This window comes from Anguilla rostrata, chromosome 14, assembly GCF_018555375.3.
Source record: "Anguilla rostrata isolate EN2019 chromosome 14, ASM1855537v3, whole genome shotgun sequence".
NCBI classification, from domain to species: Eukaryota; Metazoa; Chordata; class Actinopteri; order Anguilliformes; family Anguillidae; genus Anguilla; species Anguilla rostrata.
In genome coordinates, this window is record NC_057946.1 from 2,134,854 (window position 1) to 2,156,532 (window position 21,679).

The following is a 21,679-nucleotide window of genomic DNA, read 5'->3' on the forward strand; positions in this document are numbered from 1 at the left end:
CGTGTGGATTCACCACTCGCTGTGATCCTCGTCCTGGAGTTTTTTCTGCACGGTTCTTTAACATTAAAAAAAGGTTTCATGTTTCTGTTGCGTGTTTGAGAGCTGATCTGAGTGTTCTGTCCCTTCCCTCACCCCCCCCCCCCCCCAGGCTTTATGCAAAGACAACATCTACCCCGGCCTGGGAATGTTCGCCAAGGGCTACGGCAAGAACAACGAGCCCCTGCGCGGCTACATCCTCACCTTCTGCATCGGCCTCGCCTTCATCCTGATTGGTAGGTTCCTCTTTAGTCTTCATTCTGATTGGTAGGTTCCTCTTTAGTCTTCATTCTGATTGCTAGGTGCCGCTTTAGATCTGGCCTTCATTCTGATTGGTCGGTTCTCTTTGGCTTCCTTGATTTCATTGATTTTGGCCTCTTAGTCTTCTCTGATTGGTAGGCCCTTAGACTGCCTCATCTGATTGTAGTTCCACTTAGCCTTCATTCTGATTGGTCGGTTCCTCTTTGGTCGGTTCCACTTTAGATTTCATTCTGATTGGTTGGTTCCTCTTTAGTCTTCATTCTGATTGGTAGGTGCCGCTTTAGACCTAGCCTTCATTCTGATTGGTAGGTTCCACTTTAGCCTTCATTCTGATTGGTAGGTTCCAGTTTAAACCTGTCGTTCATTCCGTTTATTATCCATATTATAGATATTGTGGTTTCCCCCATTCTGTTATTTTTCTAAATGTTATCCTGAAACTCGATGCTCTGTGAATCTCCTGCTGCTTCTGCCTTTCTCAGACTGAGCTGGAGAGGTGAGAGGGGCAGTGTCTCAGGGAAATGTGTACATATATTATTTTTTCTTCTTCTTTCTTCGGTCTGTTGTGTTAAGTTTTTGTGAGCTGGTGGGTTCTAACCGCCCCGCTCCGGGTTCTGTTTTCCAGCCGAGCTGAACGTCATCGCCCCCATCATCTCCAACTTCTTCCTGGCCTCCTACGCCTTGATCAACTTCTCCGTGTTCCACGCCTCCCTCGCCAACTCGCCAGGTAAGGCACCTGGCAGAGGCGGAGCCTATCGCGCGTTCTCACAGCGCGCACGCGCACCCACGCATGTTTATACACATAGAAACGCACACACACACACTCACACAAACACTCACTCACACACACGCGCACACACACACACGGCGGAGCCTATCGCGCGTTCTCACAGCGCGCACGCGCACCCACGCATGTTTATACACATAGAAACGCACACACACACACTCACACAAACACTCACTCACACACACGCGCACACACACACACGCGCACACACGCACACGCGCACACATGCTCACACACACAAACACTCACTCACTCACTCGCACACACGCACACACGCACACACGCACACACGCACTCACACACGCACACTCACTCACACACACACACACACACACACACTCACACGCACACACACACACACACACACTCACCCAGGCCTGGAGCTGCTGTCCGTGTCGTGTGAGAGTGACTTGCTCTCTCTCTCGGAGCGGTATTGACAAACGGAATGTGACGGAACCCTTGTGTTCTCGCCGCAGTCTGAGTTCTGGGGCGACTGTTTTGGCCGGACATCCGTCACAAATAGTAACGCTCCTTTATCAGCCCCTGGGCGGTGTGTCAGAAACACGCCGCTACGTCTGGCCCCGGCTCCAGCGTTCTATCTGCAGGTCACAACCGCGTCAGGGGAAGTGTGTGTACACAGCAAGGGTGCATGTCACTGCGGTCCCCTTACTATTCGCTGCTCATTTCCGTGTTGTGACCTGTTTCTCTCAGAAAAATGTGTTGAGGCTGCGCTAGTCTATAAAAAATAATAATAAAATGTTATTACTGCCAGGTTTGTTTACTGTCAGACGGTGGTTTGCATAAGAAGGAAAGATGTGGGGGGCAATCGCGCCTGACATGGACCGTCTCGCTCTGGCTGTGAGGAGAAACGATCGGGCGCCTGGCTGTGTTCGCCGTCCTCGCCGTCGCTCCGATGTGGTCTCAGAGCAGCAATACGGCCGGAAAATAAAGCGGTTTCACTTAAATTAACGGCACACCGCGCTTAAATTTAGTTAGGTTTTTATCTTACCTGAGTCCATGTGACATTGGCGCATTAATCGCTAAAGAAGAGATGCTTTGTACCAGATTTGGCTAACCGACGTCTGGACCAAATTTTTGACAAGTGACCATGAAGTCATGATGGTTTTACTTTGTGAAATATTGCAGTGATAAATATTTATGTGCATTGTTGTTGTTTTTTTTAAAATATTTTGTTGTTGATAGTCTTATTTCTATAAAGAGTTTGTTTCTCTCTCTGTAACCAAAGCGATAGAAGAACGTCAGGTACACACTTCTATATCCCGCCGTGACATCATCGTTTCCTCTCCTTAACGTATTAGCACATGCAGTTAAAGGGTACATTTCCTCACACTGAATTTGCCGAATCAGTTCAGACCCGGGTCAAATACATATTTGTTTGTGGATTCAAATGCTTTTCTACGCTTTACTGATTTTGTCTGGTGTTTTGGAAGCAATGAAACGCACTCAAAAAAAAAAAAGTGCAAACCCCACCTTTTGGTCAGTTACACCAGGCAAGATCAACAGGGCACAGAAAAGCATTTTGAATCCAAAACAAAAACTTATTTGTCCTTGGTCAGTTTATATTTAAGTGTGAGGGTGCCTGGCATAATTGAGCCTGATCCAACCAGGTGCCGTGATGGTCAGAGAAATAAACTCCTGGAATGTGATTGGCTTAAATCCTGGCAGAGCCCTGTCATTAACAGGGAGAATTAGCCGTGGATAAGCAGCAAACATCGCGTACCATTTTTATTTATTTATTTACTTATTTTTTAGAATAGCAACAAGGAGGCCCATTGAGGAACTGAGCAGTCTAAATATAGTCTGGCAAACACCTTTTCTGCCTCCACAGACCAGTTGTGTATTTTGACCATCCACCGCCCCTGTTGTATAATTTTTTTAAATTTTTTATTTTTATTTGCAATCCAGAAAAATAACTTTGTGAAAGCACACCCATCACCTGAGGTGTTAATGTACCCTTTAAAGCATGTCCTCCTCGTAGCTGGTCATCGTGTTATGGGACACCTTCTTCTTCCTGTTGTAATCGGTATAATTCACTAAGTACCTCCCCGTTAGCTTTTAGCATTTGTTCCACAAGCGAGTACCCCCCCCCCCCGAAGCGGATGTAAGGGTGTTGTGCTGCTGTCTAACAGGCACTAACGCATTTTAATTTGGGTGCCCTTCTCATTTAACACCAGTGGAAACGCATTAACGTAACACACCCCCCTCCCCCCCCATCGCTCTTCCTGCCATGTCCAAACCTCTAAACCTTGGGCCTTGATGCTCGTGTAATATTGGAGACCTGTTGTTCACGACCTGCTGGCGGGGTTAGCAGGAGGAAGCTTCTTTGACAAGGTAAAAAATACAAATGTGTTTGTAAGTGGATTCTGGGGCATAACCCCCCCCCCCCCCCAACACCACCCCACCACTACCACCCAGGTTAAAACCTGAGGTACAAGTCAATGTAGGGCAGTGGTTCTCTTTCAGTCAGCCCTCCTCCCCATTTCGTAACAGGAAATATTTTGAAGCCCCCCCCCCCCCGACAGTTTTAGTTGTGCTAGGATGCCGTTTTCTTTTCAGATACTAGTGGCTTTTTTTTTTCTCCCCTTCAACCCTCGCCATTGGTCTCTGTGCACACCCCTCTAAGGAGCACACCCCCCCCCCCCCACTTCAAGAATGTAGGTGTATATAGGGGCTGAAATGGCACCCACTAATCTGCTGCTGCCAGCCAGTAGACCTCGAAGTCCATTTTGATCCCAGCCTTTGCCCTTAGTACTAACACACAGTACTAGCGTGGCCCGGGGTTTACGCGTGTCTTTATACCTCCCGGACACAGGGTGGCGCCCCAGCTTCAAGTACTACAACATGTGGGTGTCCCTGGCGGGGGCGGTGCTGTGCTGCGTGGTCATGTTCGTCATCAACTGGTGGGCGGCCCTCCTGACCAACGTCATCGTCCTGGCGCTCTACATCTACGTCAGCTACAAGAAGCCGGGTGAGTCGCCACATCCATCCCGGTTTAACAGGCTCCGCCTCCATAAATTGCATGTGTTGGGGTCTGGTGAAAATCAACTAGATATTGGGGGAACGGGGTGGGGTCCGGCTGGATTTGCTTGGATTGACTGCCATAGAGCTAAGTACATGCTAGCTGTAACTGTAACTGACTTGTCTTAAAACGTTTTTTTTGTATGAATGAATGTTATTCTTGACAAATAAAAAAAAAAAGAGTAAATGTGGATGCATTATATGATGGCAATTTATAGTGCTTCAGTCGCCCTCCAGCAGAAGTGTATCAATTGCAAATTATACACGGATGCCTTTTTACTGCCAAAGAAATGAATAAACTGCTCGAAATGTGCTCTCAGGCCAGCAGGCAGAGTAACAGGGTGTTTTAATCCTTTGAAGAACAGGTTTTTTATGTTTGTTTCGGAACGTCTTTTCAAAATTCCAAGTCGGTGCTCTAGAACTCCACTGCTTTCAGTCGCCGGCAGTGACTGTGACATCATCAGCGTTAGAATGTTCAGTCCTAATCGCACGGTTGTGATCTTAATACTTTCATTGGTTAAGTGAATGTTTTATTATTTTTCATCCTGCTACAGTGTGTGAGGAGTGAAGGTCTTGGCGGGTTAATTTGCTTACCCTCCGTCTGAAAGCAAATTGCTGTTTTTGATTTTACAGGAAGATGAAATTAGGTGGCCCTCGCGCTCGTGATTTCGCCGAACCCAGCAGGCTTGTTAAGCGCCATTGTCACCCTCCTCTGAAGCGCGAAAAAATGTGCCCCCCTACCCCCCGCCCCACTTCAAAAATAAAAGAGGAGACAGTCCGTGTCAGGCCCCTGTAATGATATTTAATGTTCTTCCATCGCTGAAACATGACAGCCGTTGTGTGAGAGCGCCCCGCGATTAGCATAACAATGCGCCTCCTCTATCGGGGCAAGCGGAGTGAGGAATTCTGGGATTGAGAGACGCGCTGGGTGCGCGCCGAACGGAGGGGCGCGTCGGAACAATGCGTCGATCACCTCGAGCGCGCTCTGTCTGAACCGCGGGCTCGTCCTGCGGTGAGGTGTCGCGAACGCGCGGCGGAAAGAGAGACCGCTGCTCCCCTCCTCCCCTCCTCCCCTCCTCCCCTTGCAGGCCAGGTTCTGCAATGCCGTGCGTTTTTTGTATTGCTAATAGTTTTGTTGTTTTATTATTGTTATTGGTAGCTCGTAATTTTGGAAATGTTAGGTTTAATAGCGACTCGCTAGGGGTCCTAAAAACTCGACCGCCAGCTTTGATAGTTTCCGTGCGAAACGACGTCGCGTTGGCGAAACGATCTTTTTAGATTTTCGGCGAGGAGTGCTACCTCTCGCCCGTCACCGCCTTTCAGACGTCTACAGGTGCTATTTTTATTCAGCCAGGTGGTTTCTATGGCGACGACGGGGTCGCCGGAGTTCTCCTGCTAAAAACGTAGCCTTGAAGTTACCGGCGCCGCCCCCGCCGACTCGCAGAGCTCTGGGAGAATGAGCTCCAGCGGCGCTCGGAGAGTTTCCGAATAACGCGCCCGCCTCTTTGACGAAGAGCGGTGCGGTGCGCAGACTGAGCCCCCGTGCCCCTTAATGTGCAGGAACGCGGCGTCCTGCTCCACCTCACGCTGCTGAGTCTGTGGGTACGAAGTTCTGATGAGGCTGGAGCTCCATGTAGTTCTCTGGGGTCAAAGGTCAGCCTGGAGAGTTTTTTTTTTTTTGTGGAGCCTCAGCAAGTCTGCAGGAGCCTGTTTCAGCACCCCCCGGGTGGCTCTGATCCAGTCTCCAGCACTGTGACCCAGCAGCTGCTGGGTCAACTGATCCTGGACAAGGGGGGAGGGGGTTGAGTTTAGTGCTGGGTCAGATGATCCTGGGTAGGAGGGGGTTGGGTTTAGTGCTGGGTCAGATGATCCTAGGTAGGAGGGGGTTGGGTTTAGTGCTGGGTCGGAGGGGGTTGGGTTTAGTGCTGGGTCGGAGGGGGTTGGGTTTAGTGCTGGGTAGGAGGGGGTTGGGTTTAGTGCTGGGTCAGCTGCTGCTGGGTCAGTTACTGAGGGCTGAACCAGGCTCTGTTTTCCCTGGCAGATGTGAACTGGGGCTCGTCCACACAAGCGCTGACGTACCACCAGGCCCTCACCCACAGCCTGCAGCTCAGCGCCGTGGAGGACCACATCAAGAACTTCAGGTAACCCCACACACCCACCCCCACACCTGTCCACACACCTGCCACTTACCTGCTCTCCTGCCCACACCCCTGCCAAACACCCGCCCACACACCTGTCCACACACCTGCCACACCCCTGCCAAACACCTGCTCACCTGGGCCCTTCATCTTCCGAGTCCTCAGCGTCTGTCGTAGTGTAGAACCGCGCATCGCGGCGCTCACACCTGCGCGGAGTTCCCGTTTTTACGAGGTCCAGAAAACAGCGTTTATCTCGCCCAGTTAGCCACCAGAAGCATCGGCGTGTCAGCATTTCAGTGGACTGCTCTTTAAAGAACGTATACATTTCCTTCCTATCCTGCACCATTTTCCCACAGTGGCAAGTCTCATACTGTTTCAGTCCACAGAAATATGGGCTCTTTCCTGTCTGTACTTTATTTTTATGTTTTCCCTCCACTTGGCACGTCTAAGTGCCTCGTACGCGTTCACTACACTGGCCCATTTGTTTTGGCCTCTTAGGTGTTTTTTTAATTTAAATAATGAGTCTTGCGCTCAAACACTATGTCACACACTGGGGGGGGGCAGGGGGTGAGGCCTGGGGGGGGATAAGTAGGTGTTTGTGAACGGGGTGGGGGTGGGGGGGAGGGGGTTGCGTAATGGGGCTCTTGGCACAGCAATGCAGTTTTTCCGTCCTCACGTTACCCCCCCCCCCCCTTCCCAAAAACAAAGGACGTGCCCCTGTGGGGCAGCGAGGGGGTCGGCCCCCGCACGGCGCTGGGATGAATAATTTAGGCGGGCGGGCGCGGCCGTCTGAGACTGCGGCGTCTTTGTGTGCGTCTCACGGAGAGGGAAATAACCCAACCCCCCCTCCCGATTTACGCCTGTCATTCATATGACTGTTCCCTTTGTCAGTGTGCTCTCATCTGGAACATTTCTGATTGGCAGCCTGCTAACCTGTTGCGCCACCGATTGGTTGACGTAAAAGGAATGCTCATTACGCAACAAGCATGGCTTCTGCTTTTGGCTTGCTAAAATACCATGCGTTTTATTTGATTCTTAATGTGTTCCTAATAGTAATAATAATCTTTTTTTAAATTAAGACTTTGATTGTGTAGCGTCTTCGAGTGAAATCGGACGTGTGAGTCAGGCTGAGCCCAGGATGTGGAAGCACAGGGCGAGTTGGAGCGGGTCTGAAACATCCGCTCGGTCCTTTCTTCTGTGTTCTCCCGCACACCTCCGCACGCACCGCCTCGTTCCCATAGCGATGAGCGAGGGATTATGGGGATCGCCTGACAGCGGCGGTGGAATTAAGGAGCGTAAGAACAGGCCCCTGACTTCCTGTAATCCCCTCGCCGCGTTTCGCCCGCTTCCTTTAACGAGCGTAAGAACAGGCCCCTGACTTCCTGTAATCCCCTCTCCGCCTTTCGCCCGCTTCCTTTGATGTGCGCTACTCCGCCCTGGAGGGCTCTCCGCCCGGGGCTCTTAAGCCAAGGTGAAGAAGCCTTCCTCAAGGTCGTGAGAAGCCCCCCCCCGCCACCCCGCCACCCCGCCGTCGGTAACGTTGACGCTCCTGGCGGACAGCGCTGACGGTGTTTGAGCACGCTGACTCTCTTAGCTGTTGTGTTCAGCGTCTCACTCGTCGATTCTTCTGGTTTTTCGCTATCCCCCCCCCCCCACACAGACCCCAGTGCCTGGTGCTGACCGGCTACCCCAACTCCCGCCCCGCCCTGCTCCACCTGGTCCACGCCTTCACCAAGAACGTGGGCCTGATGATCTGCGGACACATTCGCTCGGTGAGTGTGTGTGTGTGTGTGTGTGTGTAATACATTTGTAGCTCCATTAAGATGGTGTGGAGACTATAGTGATGTAATTGTTGCCCTGCAGTGATGTGGTGTGTGTGTGTGTATTGAGTGTGTATATGAGTGTAGTGATGTAATTGTTTCCCTGCGGTGATGTGTGTGTGTATTGAGTGTGTATATGAGTGTAGTGATGTAATTGTTTCCCTGCGGTGATGTGGTGTGTGTGTGTGTGAGTTTGTGTGGAGACTGTAGTGATGTCATTGTTGCCCTGCAGTGATATGGTGTGAAAAGGCACTTCAGTCTGCTCAGCCACATCCTACTAAACACACAGTAATCAAGAACACATGCTACAGGGAGAGCTCGCAGCTCCAGCACCCAGACACACACACACTCATACACATACACGCACACACACACACACATACACACTTATATACACACTCACTCACCCTCACTCTCACACACACTCACACACACACACACTTATATACACACTCACTCACCCTCACTCTCACACACACTCACACACACACACACTTATATACACACTCACTCACTCTCACACACACTCACACTCACACTCACACACACACACACACACACACATACACACAGGTGACGCAGCCAACACCAAAACGCATTCCCTCCTAACGACGGTACATTTTCCTGGCTAGCAGCGTGTTTGCAGGACAGAGCCGCTCGTTATGACCGATCAGACTGAGGCTGGGGGCGGGGGGCGAGGCGGGGCGGGGGGGGGGGGCTGGCCCGGTTGGAAAAACCGTTCGGCAGGTCCCTGTTTAGTTTCGGCATGGGCGGAACTCATCGATCCGCATGGATCTGTCTCCCGGCTGCTCAGTGACCGGAGCTGATCGAACCCACTGGTGACGCTAACGCAGTAGTGTGTGTGTGCGTGTGCGAGTGTGCGCGTGTGTGTTTGGGTGCGTGCGTACATGCATGGGTGTGCGTGTGTGGGCATGGGTGTGTGCGTGTGTGTGTGTGTGTGTGCGTGCGCGTGTGCGTGCGTGCGACGTCATGCTACGCTAGGCACCGCTGACTAACGGCGCTCGCTGGTCTCCAGACGTCCCGCAGGCACAACTTTAAGGACCTGGCGAACGACCAGGTGCGCTACCAGCGCTGGCTCCTGCGCAGCGAGACCAAGGCCTTCTACACGCCCGTGTTCGCCGACGACCTCCGGCAGGGCTCGCAGTACCTGATGCAGGTGAGCGGCGCCAAAACACACTCTCTCTCTCTCTCTCTCTCTCTCTCTCTCTCTCTCTCTCTCTCTCTCTCTCTCTCCTCTCTCTCTCCTCTCTCTCTCTCTTCTCTCTCTCTCTCTCTCTCTCTCTCTCTCTCTCTCTGAATCGGACAACGTCACTCACACACGCACGCAAAACAACTCCTCCATTTCACTTCTCCTGGAGCCAAAATGATGTCCCAAAGTGGAATTTTGTTTTGTCTTTTTTTTTTTTCCCCCTTGTGCAGTGGAGTATTAGCTGAAGCCATCACACACAAGTTTACACTGAAAGCTGGAGGGTTTGGGCAGGGCGAGGCCCACATTAGCATTACACACAGGGCCTGTCAGGGCAGCAGAACAGACTCACTTAGCCCATTAGACATGCGCATGCAGGGGAATCTGAGAGGAACGCTGGTGAAAGACTGGAAACAAAGACGGGCGAGCCTTTTAAAAACGAGCGTCATTTTCACCCAAATGTCTGCGCCAGGGCTGTTCACCAGGGCTGTTCACCAGGCTGTTCCGGGGCTGTTCACCGGGGCTGTTCACGGGCTGTCACCAGGGCTGTTCACCAGGGCTGTTCACCAGGGCTGTTCACCAGGGCTGTTCACCAGGGCTGTTCACCAGGGCTGTTCACCAGGGCTGTTCACCAGGCCGCCTGGGGTGTGGAGGACTGCCGGCTGCAGAAGCGGTCTTAGCTCTTTGATCATTCAGGGGGGAAAAAAATCATATTATTCAGACGCGTCAGGAATTATGACTATGTCCTGGTCTGGGTCTGGTCTGGGTCTGGTCTGGATCTGCTTAGTGCTGGTGTACCTCTCACAATATTCCATTCAGTTCTATTTTATTTGTATTGTGCTTTTTACAGAGAGCAGTCACAAAGACACTTTACAGAGCAGCAAGGCAGGAGCTGGAGCAAACACCAGGCCTGAACCCCCAAATAGCAATTATAAGTGACAGTTATGCAGGTTGTGAAAAGGCGGCTATCTTGTATAAACACAGCAACATTCACACATTGTGTCATAAATAGTACAAGGAAAATTTTTGCCCTTTGCTCACCATTTTTTTAAAAAGTATTTTGCCCCAGAAAGAAATAGTTGCAGGGACGTCAGGACAATACTGCTCAAATTTAAAAGCATATCTTTGTGGACACTGACTGAATCAATGAGGCATGGTTAGAGCTGCACTGTGATTGGTTGCATGACAATAGGCGTAAGTGTGAATGGCTGCAAGTGAGAACGGTCAGATTAAGTGGGTCAGGAGCAGATCAGAGAATCCTGACTGTGCGTGTGGGTGTGTGTGCATGCGAATGGAACGTGATTGGAGGATCCAGACCATGTGTGCGTGCGAATGGAATGTGATTGGAGGATCCTGGCTGTGTGTGCATACGAATGGAACGTGATTGGAGAATCCTGGCTGCGTGTGCGTGCGTATGGAACGTGATTGGAGGATCCCGGCTGTGCGTCTCCTGTGATTGGTCCTGACGGGCCTCTCTGTGTTTCAGGCCTCTGGACTCGGCCGACTGAAGCCCAACACCCTGGTGCTCGGCTTCAAGAACGACTGGAGGGAAGGAGACATGAGGGATGTGGAGACCTACATCAACCTGATCCAGTGAGTTTATTACCATCCTGTTCCGCCCAAAGTCAACCTGATCCAGTGAGTTTATTACCATCCTGTTCCATCAAAATCAACCTGATCCAGTGAGTTCATTACCATCCTGTTCCATCGAAATCAGTCTGATCCAGTGAGTTCATTACAATCCTGTTCCACCCAAAGTCAACCTGATCCAGTGAGTTTATTACCATCCTGTTCCATCAAAATCAACCTGATCCAGTGAGTTTATTACCATCCTGTTCCGCCCAAAGTCAACCTGATCCAATGAGTTAATTACCATCCTGTTCCATCAAAATCAACCTGATCCAGTGAGTTTATTACCATCCTGTTCCATCCATAATCAACCTGATCCAGTGAGTTTATTACCATCCTGTTCCATCCATAATCAACCCGATCCAGTGAGTTTATTACCATCCTGTTCCATCCATAATCAACCCGATCCAGTGAGTTTATTACCATCCTGTTCCATCGAAATCAGTCTGATCCAGTGAGTTCATTACAATCCTGTTCCACCCAAACTCAACCTGATTGAGTGAGTTTATTTACCATCATGTTCCACCCAAAATCAACCTGATTCAGTGAGTTCATTACCATCCTGTTCCATCATAAACAACCTGATCCAGTGAGTTGAGCGCAATCCCATTCCATCAAAGCCCATCCTGGTCAATGCAAGGACACAGTTTATGTGAGAGACCAGAAAGGATTAGATGTGCTTTTAGTAGTTTTCTCGGAAATCCCCCTCACGCTACCAGGAAAAAAGTACGCAGGACTGACCTGTAAGTCCAAACCGTTGTTCCTTCGCCGTTTTCCCTCCAGTAATTGCTTGGACGTGCGGGGTTTGTGTGATTAGTGCACGCGGGGAGAGAAGAAAGGGACTGGGACCGAGGAGAGCTCTGCTCTCCGCCAGAGTTTGAAGGGAGATTAGCACATGTGCTGAAGAGTTTAGCGATGATTCAGTCCTCATGCATCCCACCCATTTTTCATTTAATCGCACGGTATGGCCATACTGTAGAACGTTGGGGGGTGTGGGGGCTCAGAGACGGTGGGGGGGGGGGGTGTTAGGGTTAGGGTTGTCAGAACATTTGATTAACAAGAACATTTGTCCGTGTTCTGTTAATCACTTTGCCGCTTTGAATGAAGAGGAAACGGGCTTATTAATCTGTTCTATACCGGTGCTTTTTTAAAATTTGTGTGTGGCTGCCACATGTGGAAAATATGCTCCGGTAACAATTAGTTTTTTTTTTTTTTTTGAGTCTTGACTTTTTGTACCGTTTGTACAAGTGTCTGTTTGTTTGCTTGCTTGTTTGTTTGTTTGTTTGTTTCCGCTGAGAGAGCTTGCAGGCTTTTCCGGAACGTTTTGAGTGCAATGCTCTTGAAGTGCGGGGACTTTAATGGAGCGTGGCGTATACACGTCTGCGCCGCGTCTGACCACTTCCTGCGAATCGCTAACAGACTTTGTTTTAATTCCATTCCAGTGACGTGTTTGATTTCCAGTATGGAGCGGTTGTTATCAGATTGAAGGAGGGCTTGGACATTTCCCATATCCAAGGCCAAGGTAAGTTCGTCATGGATTTAATGCCCTCCAGATACCCCACAGCACCTGTATACCCATAATCCACCTGTCTAACTTCTCTTTGGCTGACCCAAAGAGATTTTGTTTACGTTTGATGGTTTTTCTCAGGCCGGAAGTGATTTTGAAATAAAGCATTCTTTAATTGAAGGCGATTTAAGGCTTTGCTCAGAATTGCTCAATGGTAGGCCTGTACTATGACACATTTCATAAGCAGCTTTCAGGACAGAAGTGTGGCAACAGTTTTAGAGTTCTGATGCAAACGTAAGAATGCAAATTTGTGCTCTTTAGTCCGAGAGCATTTGTATTTGTTTATTAATATAAACTGTGTAGAGACACACACACTCACAGACACACACACTCACACACACACACAGACACTCACACTCACAGACACACACACAGTCACACTGTCTTTCTGGGGGAACTCACATGACACACATTCACACACTGTTGCTAGGGGAACGGGGGGTTATACCAACACCAGCCTCGTTCAGCCTTTCGCTGGTCGGACCAGCACAGTGGAGCTGATTTATTTCCCCGGCCTGCCTGCGTAAATTAATCTTAATTGCTGAAAATGGTTTGAAAGTGGCTTCAGAACAAACCCGTGTTTCTGGAGGATAAACGACTCTGCCGGAATTGGGTTTGAGATGGAATAGAGTCGCCGTGTGTGTGTAAATCAAGTTTAAATCTTGATGGAGCTGTTTTTGAAAGGACAGAGCCTTTCTTTATTGTAGTAATTTGTTTGGATGGAGCGCTAGGTTCCCTGTAGGCTCGGTCCAAAGGGTGAACTCATCAAGCCTTTCTGCCCCCCCCCCATGACCTCTCTCACAGGAAGACCTGGATAACGTCTTGTGTCGATCGACATGAGCAAAGATTCGGACGGAGACTCCTCCAAGCCCTCATCCAGCCCCTGCTCGACAGCCCAGCGATCAAAGGTACTGCCTCGGCTCCTCCAACGCCCCCACGCCCCACTGCCCCCAACTGCCCCCAACTGCCCCAACTGCTGCCCCACTGCCTCACTGCCCCTCAACTGCCCCCCAACTGCCCCCCACTGAGAAGGGGGAGAGGAGTACCCCCAGACTATGGTGATGGTAAAAAGTGAGAGGGCGCAGAAGGTGCACCCCTGTGTGCGACTGAGAGCGTAGAGGAGTGCAGAGTGGACAGAGCTGGCCGTGGCTGCTGCAAATGCTAACTTAGCTCGATATGACGCTAACTTAGCTCGATGTGATGCTAACTTAGCTCGATATGACTAGCTGATGAGGAGCTTGCACCCTTGGGAGAGAGTGATTTTTCCATCTCCACCGCACCCGTCCCACTCCAGCCCCCCCCCCCCTCACACCCCCTTAAATCCCCCCATTTCAGTTTCCTGGGGGCTCCTGTCATTCATTGCTCTTCAGAGGGGATGTTGCCAGTAGCGACCTTCCACCCCCCTACAGCCCCCCCCATAGTAGCATTTCATTGGCTGTTCGCCTCCGTCCGCCCCTGCCCCCCTTGCAGAGACAATGCGGGGGGGGGTGCGTTCCCACAGTGCGGGACGTCCCGCCTGACTCATTTTCGCCCATCGTCGTGTTCGCGGCTCCGCATCCGCTAACCACTTCCTCCCAGATCAGAGACCCCCCCCACCCCCCCCTTGGCCCGCTGACCCTGGGAGGGGGGGGTCGCTGTGACATTCTGTGGGAAGGGCGGTCGGGACGGGACGGGGGAGGGGGGCTGATGTTTCTCACGCTTCGGTTCTGCAGCTTCCAGCACGGCTAAATTTAGCGCTTTCCCTGCTGCTGCTGTAACGATGAGCCAAACTGCGGAACGGTCGAAGGCATCATCCGATATCACCTGAGTACTGGCAGCTCGGGACGGGCGCGGCGCGTCCCACAGAAGCCCTGTTTAACAGCGATACGGGAGCGGAGCACGCTCGGTTCACTCGCCGGCTGTCCCGGTCGCCGCGGCTCAGTCCGCTAACGGGCTCAGAGCAGAGCTAACGGGCTCAGAGCAGAGCTAACGGGCTCAAAGCAGAGCTAACGGGCTCAGAGCAGAGCTAACGGGCTCAGAGCAGAGCTAACGGGCTCAAAGCAGAGCTAACGGGCTCAGAGCAGAGCTAACGGGCTCAGAGCAGAGCTAACGGGCTCAGGGCAGAGCAGAGCAGAGCTAACGGGCTCAGAGCAGAGCTAACGGGCTCAGAGCAGAGCAGAGCTAACGGGCTCAGAGCAGAGCAGAGCTAACGGGCTCAGAGCAGAGCAGAGCTAACGGGCTCAGAGCAGAGCAGAGCTAACGGGCTCAGAGCAGAGCAGAGCTAACGGGCTCAGAGCAGAGCAGAGCTAACGGGCTCAGAGCAGAGCAGAGCTAACGGGCTCAGAGCAGAGCAGAGCTAACGGGCTGAGAGCAGAGCAGAGGCTGCTTTTAAACTCTCAGCTTCAGCGCGAGGCTCTGCGTGAGGCTCAGCAGAGGCCTGTTTCCTGGGGCCTGTGAGTACAGAGGGTGTGTGTTTCATAGGCTATTCTGACCCTTTGGAGAAGGGGGCGGGGGTTGGGGGGGGAGAGGGGGTCCAAGCTGCTTTCGGTGAAATTCAGTCCCCCCTCTGGGTTTGTGTTGAGCGTAGGGAAAGGCTATGCCCCTCCCCCCCCCCCCGGGCGCAGGGTGTGTGTGTGTGGGGAGGGGGTGGGGGATTGGGGCGGGGGGCGGAGGTGCGCTCTCAGCCTGGCGGTTTGTTTTGGAGGTTTCCTCTCTCAGGACACTCTGTGCGTTTGGGCTGCTGGCTAATGGAGCGGAGGCTGAACAGGCTGCTCATTGTAGCGCTGTGTTGACGCATGTGTTTCCCATCACTGCACTGCCACTGTTAACCCACTTTTTTTTTCTCCCCACCCCTCCCCCTCCCCCTCCCCCCCACCCCCCCATCTCCCCATCTCCCCCCCCCCACCCCCCCGAACATTATCCAGACGACGACGACGACGTCAAGGCCCCCACGCAGCCACTGCTGAAAAAAGGCAGGCACCCCCACCTCTCCGCTCCGCCTACCCCTTTATTCATCCGGTCACTCCGTCCTTTTCTTTCTGTTTATCCTCCTCACCTCTCCTCCAATCCTCTCATCCTCTCCTCTCCTCCCCTGCTCTCTCCTCCTCTCCTCTGTCATCTCCTCTTCTCTGCTCCTCTCTCTCCTCCTTTTCTCTTTTCTCCTTTCTCTCTCTCTTCTCTCTCTCCTATTTCTGTCCTCCTCTCCCCTACTCTCTCCCCTCCTCTCTCTTTCTCTCTCTCTCTCCTCTCCCCTCCTCTCCCCCCTCTAGTTTCCCCTCTCCTGTCTCACTGTCCTCTCTCTCTCTCTCTCTCTCTCTCTCTCCTGTCCTGTCTCACTCTCCTCTCTCTCTCTCCCCTCTCCTCTCTTCCTCTCCTCTCCTCCCCTCTCTGGTTTCCGGAGGCTGCTGTGCCTCTGGTCCTGTGTGTGTTTATGTGCTCTGTCAAAGCGCCGGAACCTTCTCCCGTTTGGCTGTCGCGCTCTGCGCCTCCTCCTGGAACTGCGCCTCCTCCTTAGCTCCTCTTTCCCATGTCTCCTCAGAAGGGAGTTTCTGTTCCCCCCCCCCCCCCCAGTTATCCTTCTCCTCTTTTCTGTGTGATGCTAGGGAGTAATGTTGCTCTGTGCCGTGTGTGACAGGGCCTGTCCCAGCGTCTGTGGGTGTGGTTCTGTGGGTCTGAGTGTCTGTGGTTCTATGGGTCTGTGTGTCTGTGGTTCTATGGGTCTGTGGGACTGTGGGCCTGTGGTTCTGTGTGTCTGTGCGTCTGTGGTTCTATGGGTCTGTGGGACTGTGGGTCTGTGGTTCTATGGGTCTGTGGGTCCTCTTGTTCTGGGGGATGTGAGATTGGGGTCAAATGAGAGGTACAGCACATTCCTCTAATCCCACACGTGGGAGTCTTTCACCACGTATGGAGAGACAGAGGGAAGGAGACAGAGAGAGAGAGAGAGAGGGAAGGAGATGGAAAGAGAGGGAGTGAGAGAGTGTGAGAGACTTACGGGGGTAGAGAGCTTGAGAGAGAGAGGGAGACAGGCTTACAGGGGGTAAAGGGAGATTGAGAGAGGTTCAGATTAGCTCTGTGTGTATATTAATGTCCTGTTTGCTTTCACAGATGTTTACGTTGTTAGAGAGTAAATCCATAAATGTCTGCAGTACTTAGTTTCCCAGCAACGGTAAATGCTGACCTGGCAGACCATGTATGTGACGTGCTGCCTCTGTGTGTATGTTCCCTGTGTGTGTGTGCGTGTGTGTGTGTGTGTGCGCGCATGCGTGTGTGTGTCCTGCAGATAAGAAGAGCCCGACGGTGCAGCTGAACGTGGCGGATCAGAGGCTGCTGGAGGCCAGTCAGCAGTTCCAGAAGAAGCAGGGCAAGGGCACGGTGGACGTGTGGTGGCTGTTCGACGACGGCGGTACGTCCCGGCCGCCCCGCGAACTGCCGCGTGACGAGACGCGGCGACTGCCATCGCGTGCTTCAGAGGAGAACGTCTGTGTTCTCCTCAACCAATGAGCAGAGCTTCCTGTAGAAATTCACGATTGGACATTCCAAACTGGGGTAGAGAAGGGGAAAGAGAATTTATCCCTGTGAGGAACAGGTTTTATGGAATGTCCACAAGTCAGTGTTCTAGAACTCCGCTGCTCTCAGTCTCCAGCAGTGACTGTGACATCAGCTTCAGAATGCTCAGTTAAGAACACTCTAATGCTGTAATGATTGTGACATCATCAGCATTAGAATGTTCAGTTAAGAACAGAAGTGCACATATTTTTTTAACCTTAATGGGCTACAAAAAGGCATCCTGAAAGTCATCCATTTATTGTTTGCCCATTCATTCATTCATCCATTGACTGACTCACTCAGTCACTCAGTCACTCAGTCACTCAGTCACTCAGTCACTCAGTCACTCAGTCACTCAGTCACTCAGTCACTCACTCAGTCACTCACTCACTCACTCACTCAGTCACTCACTCAGTCACTCACTCACTCACTCACTCACTCACTCAGTCACTCACTCACTCACTCACTCACTCACTCAGTCACTCAGTCACTCAGTCACTCAGTCACCCTGTTGCTGGTGCTCCCGCAGGCTTGACGCTGCTCATTCCCTACCTGCTGACCAATAAGAAGAGGTGGAAGGACTGCAGGATCCGCGTGTTCATCGGCGGGAAGATCAACCGCATCGACCACGACCGCCGAGCGTGAGTGTCCGTCCGTCCGTCTCCCGCACTTATCCCAAACCCCGGGTTCCACCGCATCCACAAACTGCTGCTCGTCTGTTTTGGAGGCCACAGACGGCTGGTTGTGGGCGTTGCAGAATGTGCTCTCCTGATTACTGCACAAACACGGAAAGTCTACGTACACATGCGTATACACATACATACATACATACATACATACATACTCACATACATGCATACATAAACGTAAGGTTTGTTTACATGGGAATGGCCTCTATTCAGTTTTATTTACTTTCATCCGAGTGGCCATCCCAGAATGCTTTGCTGTCAGAGAGAGCACCCTTTCAGCTTATCGTGTTTACGCGGCAGTGCAGAAGAGTGTCTTTAGTGTGTAAGTAGAGCGTTATTTTCTCACTGTTATAGGAGTATAGAGCACATGGCTTTGTAACTTTTTATGCGGCTTCCAAAAGCGCTGCTTAGTCAAGAGCATTTCGTACGGTAATGGAGATAACGTGCGTTTGGGGATGATTATTTTACGCCTGCTGGTTTTTGTATAGTTGCTGTTGTGTCTGGTTTTGTTCCGTCGTAATTATTTTGATAGTAAAGTGGTACATCATGTATGGCTTTTGTATAATTACTGTTCTGTGTCTGGTTTTGTTCCGTTGTAATTATTTCGATAGTGAAGTCGTACAGCACGTATGGTTTTTGTAGTTGTTTTTCTGTGTCTGGCTTTGTTCTGTTGTGATTCATTTGATGGTAAAATTGTACAGCATGTATTGTTTTTATTTTAATAACCGAATGAGCGCGGTTCGCAGATAAAGAGCCGGTCGGTGGGGTTGGGTTGGGGGGGGGGCCGGGGGGCGATGCCGGGGGGGGGGAGGGGGGTAGAATTGTCCGGCACAAGCGTCTCACATTGTCCCCAGCAGCTGTTGCTGCTTCTTCTGCGGGCTATAATTAGCCCTGTACCAACGCTGGCCCCTCCCCTCCCTGCAGAAACCGTGCGGTGTGTGTGTTTGCACATGTACAGTGTGTGTGTGCTTGTGTGTGCGTGTGTGTATGTGTGTGTGCTTGTGTGTGCTTGTGTGTGTGTGTGTGTGTGTGTGCTCTTTGTGTGACTCCAGAGCAGCTTGTATCCCTGTCAGTACCGTGGTGCCTGTGAGCTGCTCTGCAGTGTGTGCTGCTCTGCAGTGTGTGCTGCTCTGCAGTGTGAGCAGCTCAGGCCCGGGCGCGGAGGCTGAAAGTGACGTGTAGAACGCTGAGTCATTCTTTCCCCGCCATGCTGGCAGCGCGTGAGCCCTTTCCAGCCCTGTCCAGCCGCGGTGCTCTGAGCTGTGCTCTCCTGTGCTCTCCTGTGCTCTGAGCTGTGCTCTCCTGTGCTCCCCTGTGCTCTACTGTGCTTTGAGCTATGCTCCCCTGTGCTCACCTGTGCTCTCCTGTGCTCTTCTGCAGTAGATTACTGCGGCATGCATGTAGACCTAGTGTCAGAGCGGCCATGTCCTTCTCTTACTGTGGGCCGGCTCAGTGCATCATGGGAAATGGCTCCAACCGAAAATAAAATTAAACATATTAATTGTGCTGAATGGCCTGTTCTCGTCTTACGTTGGGTTATGTTATATTTTTAATATTTTATTGCTGTGTAATAAACAGGACACACGTACAACGTACAGAGTTTGTGCTAGAACTTTAGATGTTTTATTTGCCTGTTGTGTGCATCCAGACGACTTTCACTTTGTCAGACAAACGATTAAAAACACAAGTAATATCTACTTACCTTTTTTTTTTTTTCTTTGCTTCAAAATATGAAAGCATAATGCAGCTTCTTATCTCAAACCTGTCAGTTCTTTCAGGCATAACGCCCTTTGATGTGATATTTTTTGGGGGGTGTTCTAAAGATTCTGTTGTCCCTCTCTTCCCAAACAGGATGGCTACGCTGCTCAGCAAATTCAGGATAGACTTCTCCGACATCACCGTCCTCGGAGACATCAACACCAAGCCAAAGAAAGAGAAGTAAGAGTCGCAGCGCATGAAAAAGCCACAAACTTCCTGCTGAAATATGAATCATTAAAGCCTCGGCTTTCTGAGAGCCCCCACCCCCCCTCGCTCGAGCTAGCAGATCTAGGGGGGCCACCGCACGCCCGTGGATGGAAGACGTGTGGTCAAGCACATCATCACAGAACACTGAAACACAAACATTCCGTCCGACTTTACATTCCAAGTAGCTCTCTCTCTCTCTCTCTCTCTCTCTCCCAGAATGCATTTCTCACCCGCAGCTGCCGTAGATGCCGCACGCGGCTGTGCTCGAGTTAGGTTTACAGTAGCGTGTTTGGAAGGTGATCACACTGCCAGATATAGAAGTGCCAGATGTTATGTTTCTCCCCCGTAGCCGATTCTGTATTTCAGCTACGTGCTAAACGTAAACATGTCTTTAAGCTGTGTTTTGCACTGAGCTGTTGGTCACAGTTTGCCAGAAAGCTTTGCTGCTAACGCAGACTGCTTCACGCTCTTCTCAAATGGCTGACGTACATAAGTCACAACTAAGCTCCAAAAAAAATCCAGTGAAGAGTCTGGCACAAAGCAGCTATTTCCTGAAGCAAAGCCGTTTTGTGGTTACTGGCCGACCCCGCTGATCGCATGTGAGCGTGAAGCATGGGCTAAGTGGTGTATGCAAAGTGTGATGAATCGACACAGGAATTCCAGGGGATTTCAAGAGAAGCGGCCCATTGACCGCTTTTAACTCAGGGATTCTTGAGTTTTGAGTGCCGAGTCTCTCTTATTTTAGAACAGGACTTCTGCCCGTTTCCCTGCCAGCCGTGCGCATTGGCCTGCGGTGAAAGCTGCTTTTTCTCTCTGCCAAAACCTGCCATCACAGACGCGTTAGATTCAAATAACAGCACAATAATTCCCTTCAAACGGTGTGGCTGATTTTGTCACTGTCAACTGTCAGTGTGATGCCCCTTAACATTACTTTGTGGTGACATAGCTGGATGTTTATTATGACTCAGTGGTTCTGTGATTGACGCCTGTGCCCCCCCCCCCCCTTGCCCCCCCCCCAGTGTGACGGCCTTTGAGGAGATGATCGAGCCGTACCGGCTGAAGGAGGACGACATGGAGCAGGAGGCGGCCGAGAGGCTGAAGGCCGAGGAGCCGTGGAGGATCACCGACAACGAGCTGGAGCTCTACAGGGCCAAGGTACCCCATAGCCCTTACCCTGTACCTCACTAACCCCCTAACCCTGTACCCCCTAACCCCAACCCCAATGAGCTGGAGCTCTACAGGGCCAAGGTACCCCATAACCCTTACCCTGTACCCCTAACCCTAAACCTGTACCCCCTAACCCCAACCCCAATGAGCTGGAGCTCTACAGAGCCAAGGTACCCCATAAACCCTAACCCTGTACCCCCTAACCCCCAAGCCCTAACCCGTACCCCCTTACCTAACCCTGTACCCCCTAACCCTAACCCCAACAAGCTGGAGTATCATGGAGCAATGGTACCCTAAACCCGTACCCTGTGACCTACCCCCAACCCTAACCCCAACGAGCTGGAGCTCTACAGGGCCAAGGTACCCCCTAACTCTAACCCTGTACCCCCCTTACCCTAAACGTGTACCCCCTAACCCTAACCCCAACGAGCTGCAGCTCTACAGGGCCACGGTAGTTAGAGGAGATAAAGGAGCGTTTCTCCCGGTAACCTGACTCTGACTGTCTCCTTCCTGACGGCCTCCTTTGTTTTGGTTTCAGTCGAACCGCCAGATAAGACTGAACGAGCTGCTGAAGGAGCACTCGAGCACCGCCAACCTCATCGTCATGTGAGTGAAGGATCATGGGAAGGGGAAAGGGAATGGAGTGAATTTTATTTACAGATAAACGTGTGTGTGTGTGTGTGCACATGCGTGTGTAATGTGTGTGTGTGTGAGTTTGTGTGTGTGTGATAGTGTGTGATGTGTGTGATATGGTGTGTGTGTGTGTGTGATGCGTGTGCGTGTGTGATAGTGTGCGTATGCGATAGTGTGTGTGTGTGTGTAACAGCCTCTTCACCTCACACAGTCTCCTCAG

The 21,679-nt window shown here is 51.4% G+C and overlaps 1 protein-coding gene across 1 annotated transcript in view; it reads left to right on the forward strand.

Moving 5' to 3' along the window:
• The window catches only part of slc12a2 (solute carrier family 12 member 2), a 68,238-nt gene that overhangs the window by 41,456 nt on the left and 5,103 nt on the right, over nt 1-21,679 (forward strand). The window contains 15 exon segments of the mRNA XM_064306943.1: nt 149-272; nt 920-1,021; nt 3,915-4,070; nt 6,162-6,261; nt 7,919-8,030; nt 9,115-9,255; nt 10,772-10,878; nt 12,357-12,440; nt 13,290-13,372; nt 15,358-15,432; nt 16,740-16,862; nt 17,535-17,646; nt 19,546-19,632; nt 20,679-20,814; nt 21,365-21,432. Coding sequence (XP_064163013.1) covers nt 149-272; nt 920-1,021; nt 3,915-4,070; nt 6,162-6,261; nt 7,919-8,030; nt 9,115-9,255; nt 10,772-10,878; nt 12,357-12,440; nt 13,290-13,372; nt 15,358-15,432; nt 16,740-16,862; nt 17,535-17,646; nt 19,546-19,632; nt 20,679-20,814; nt 21,365-21,432 — 1,610 coding nt within the window.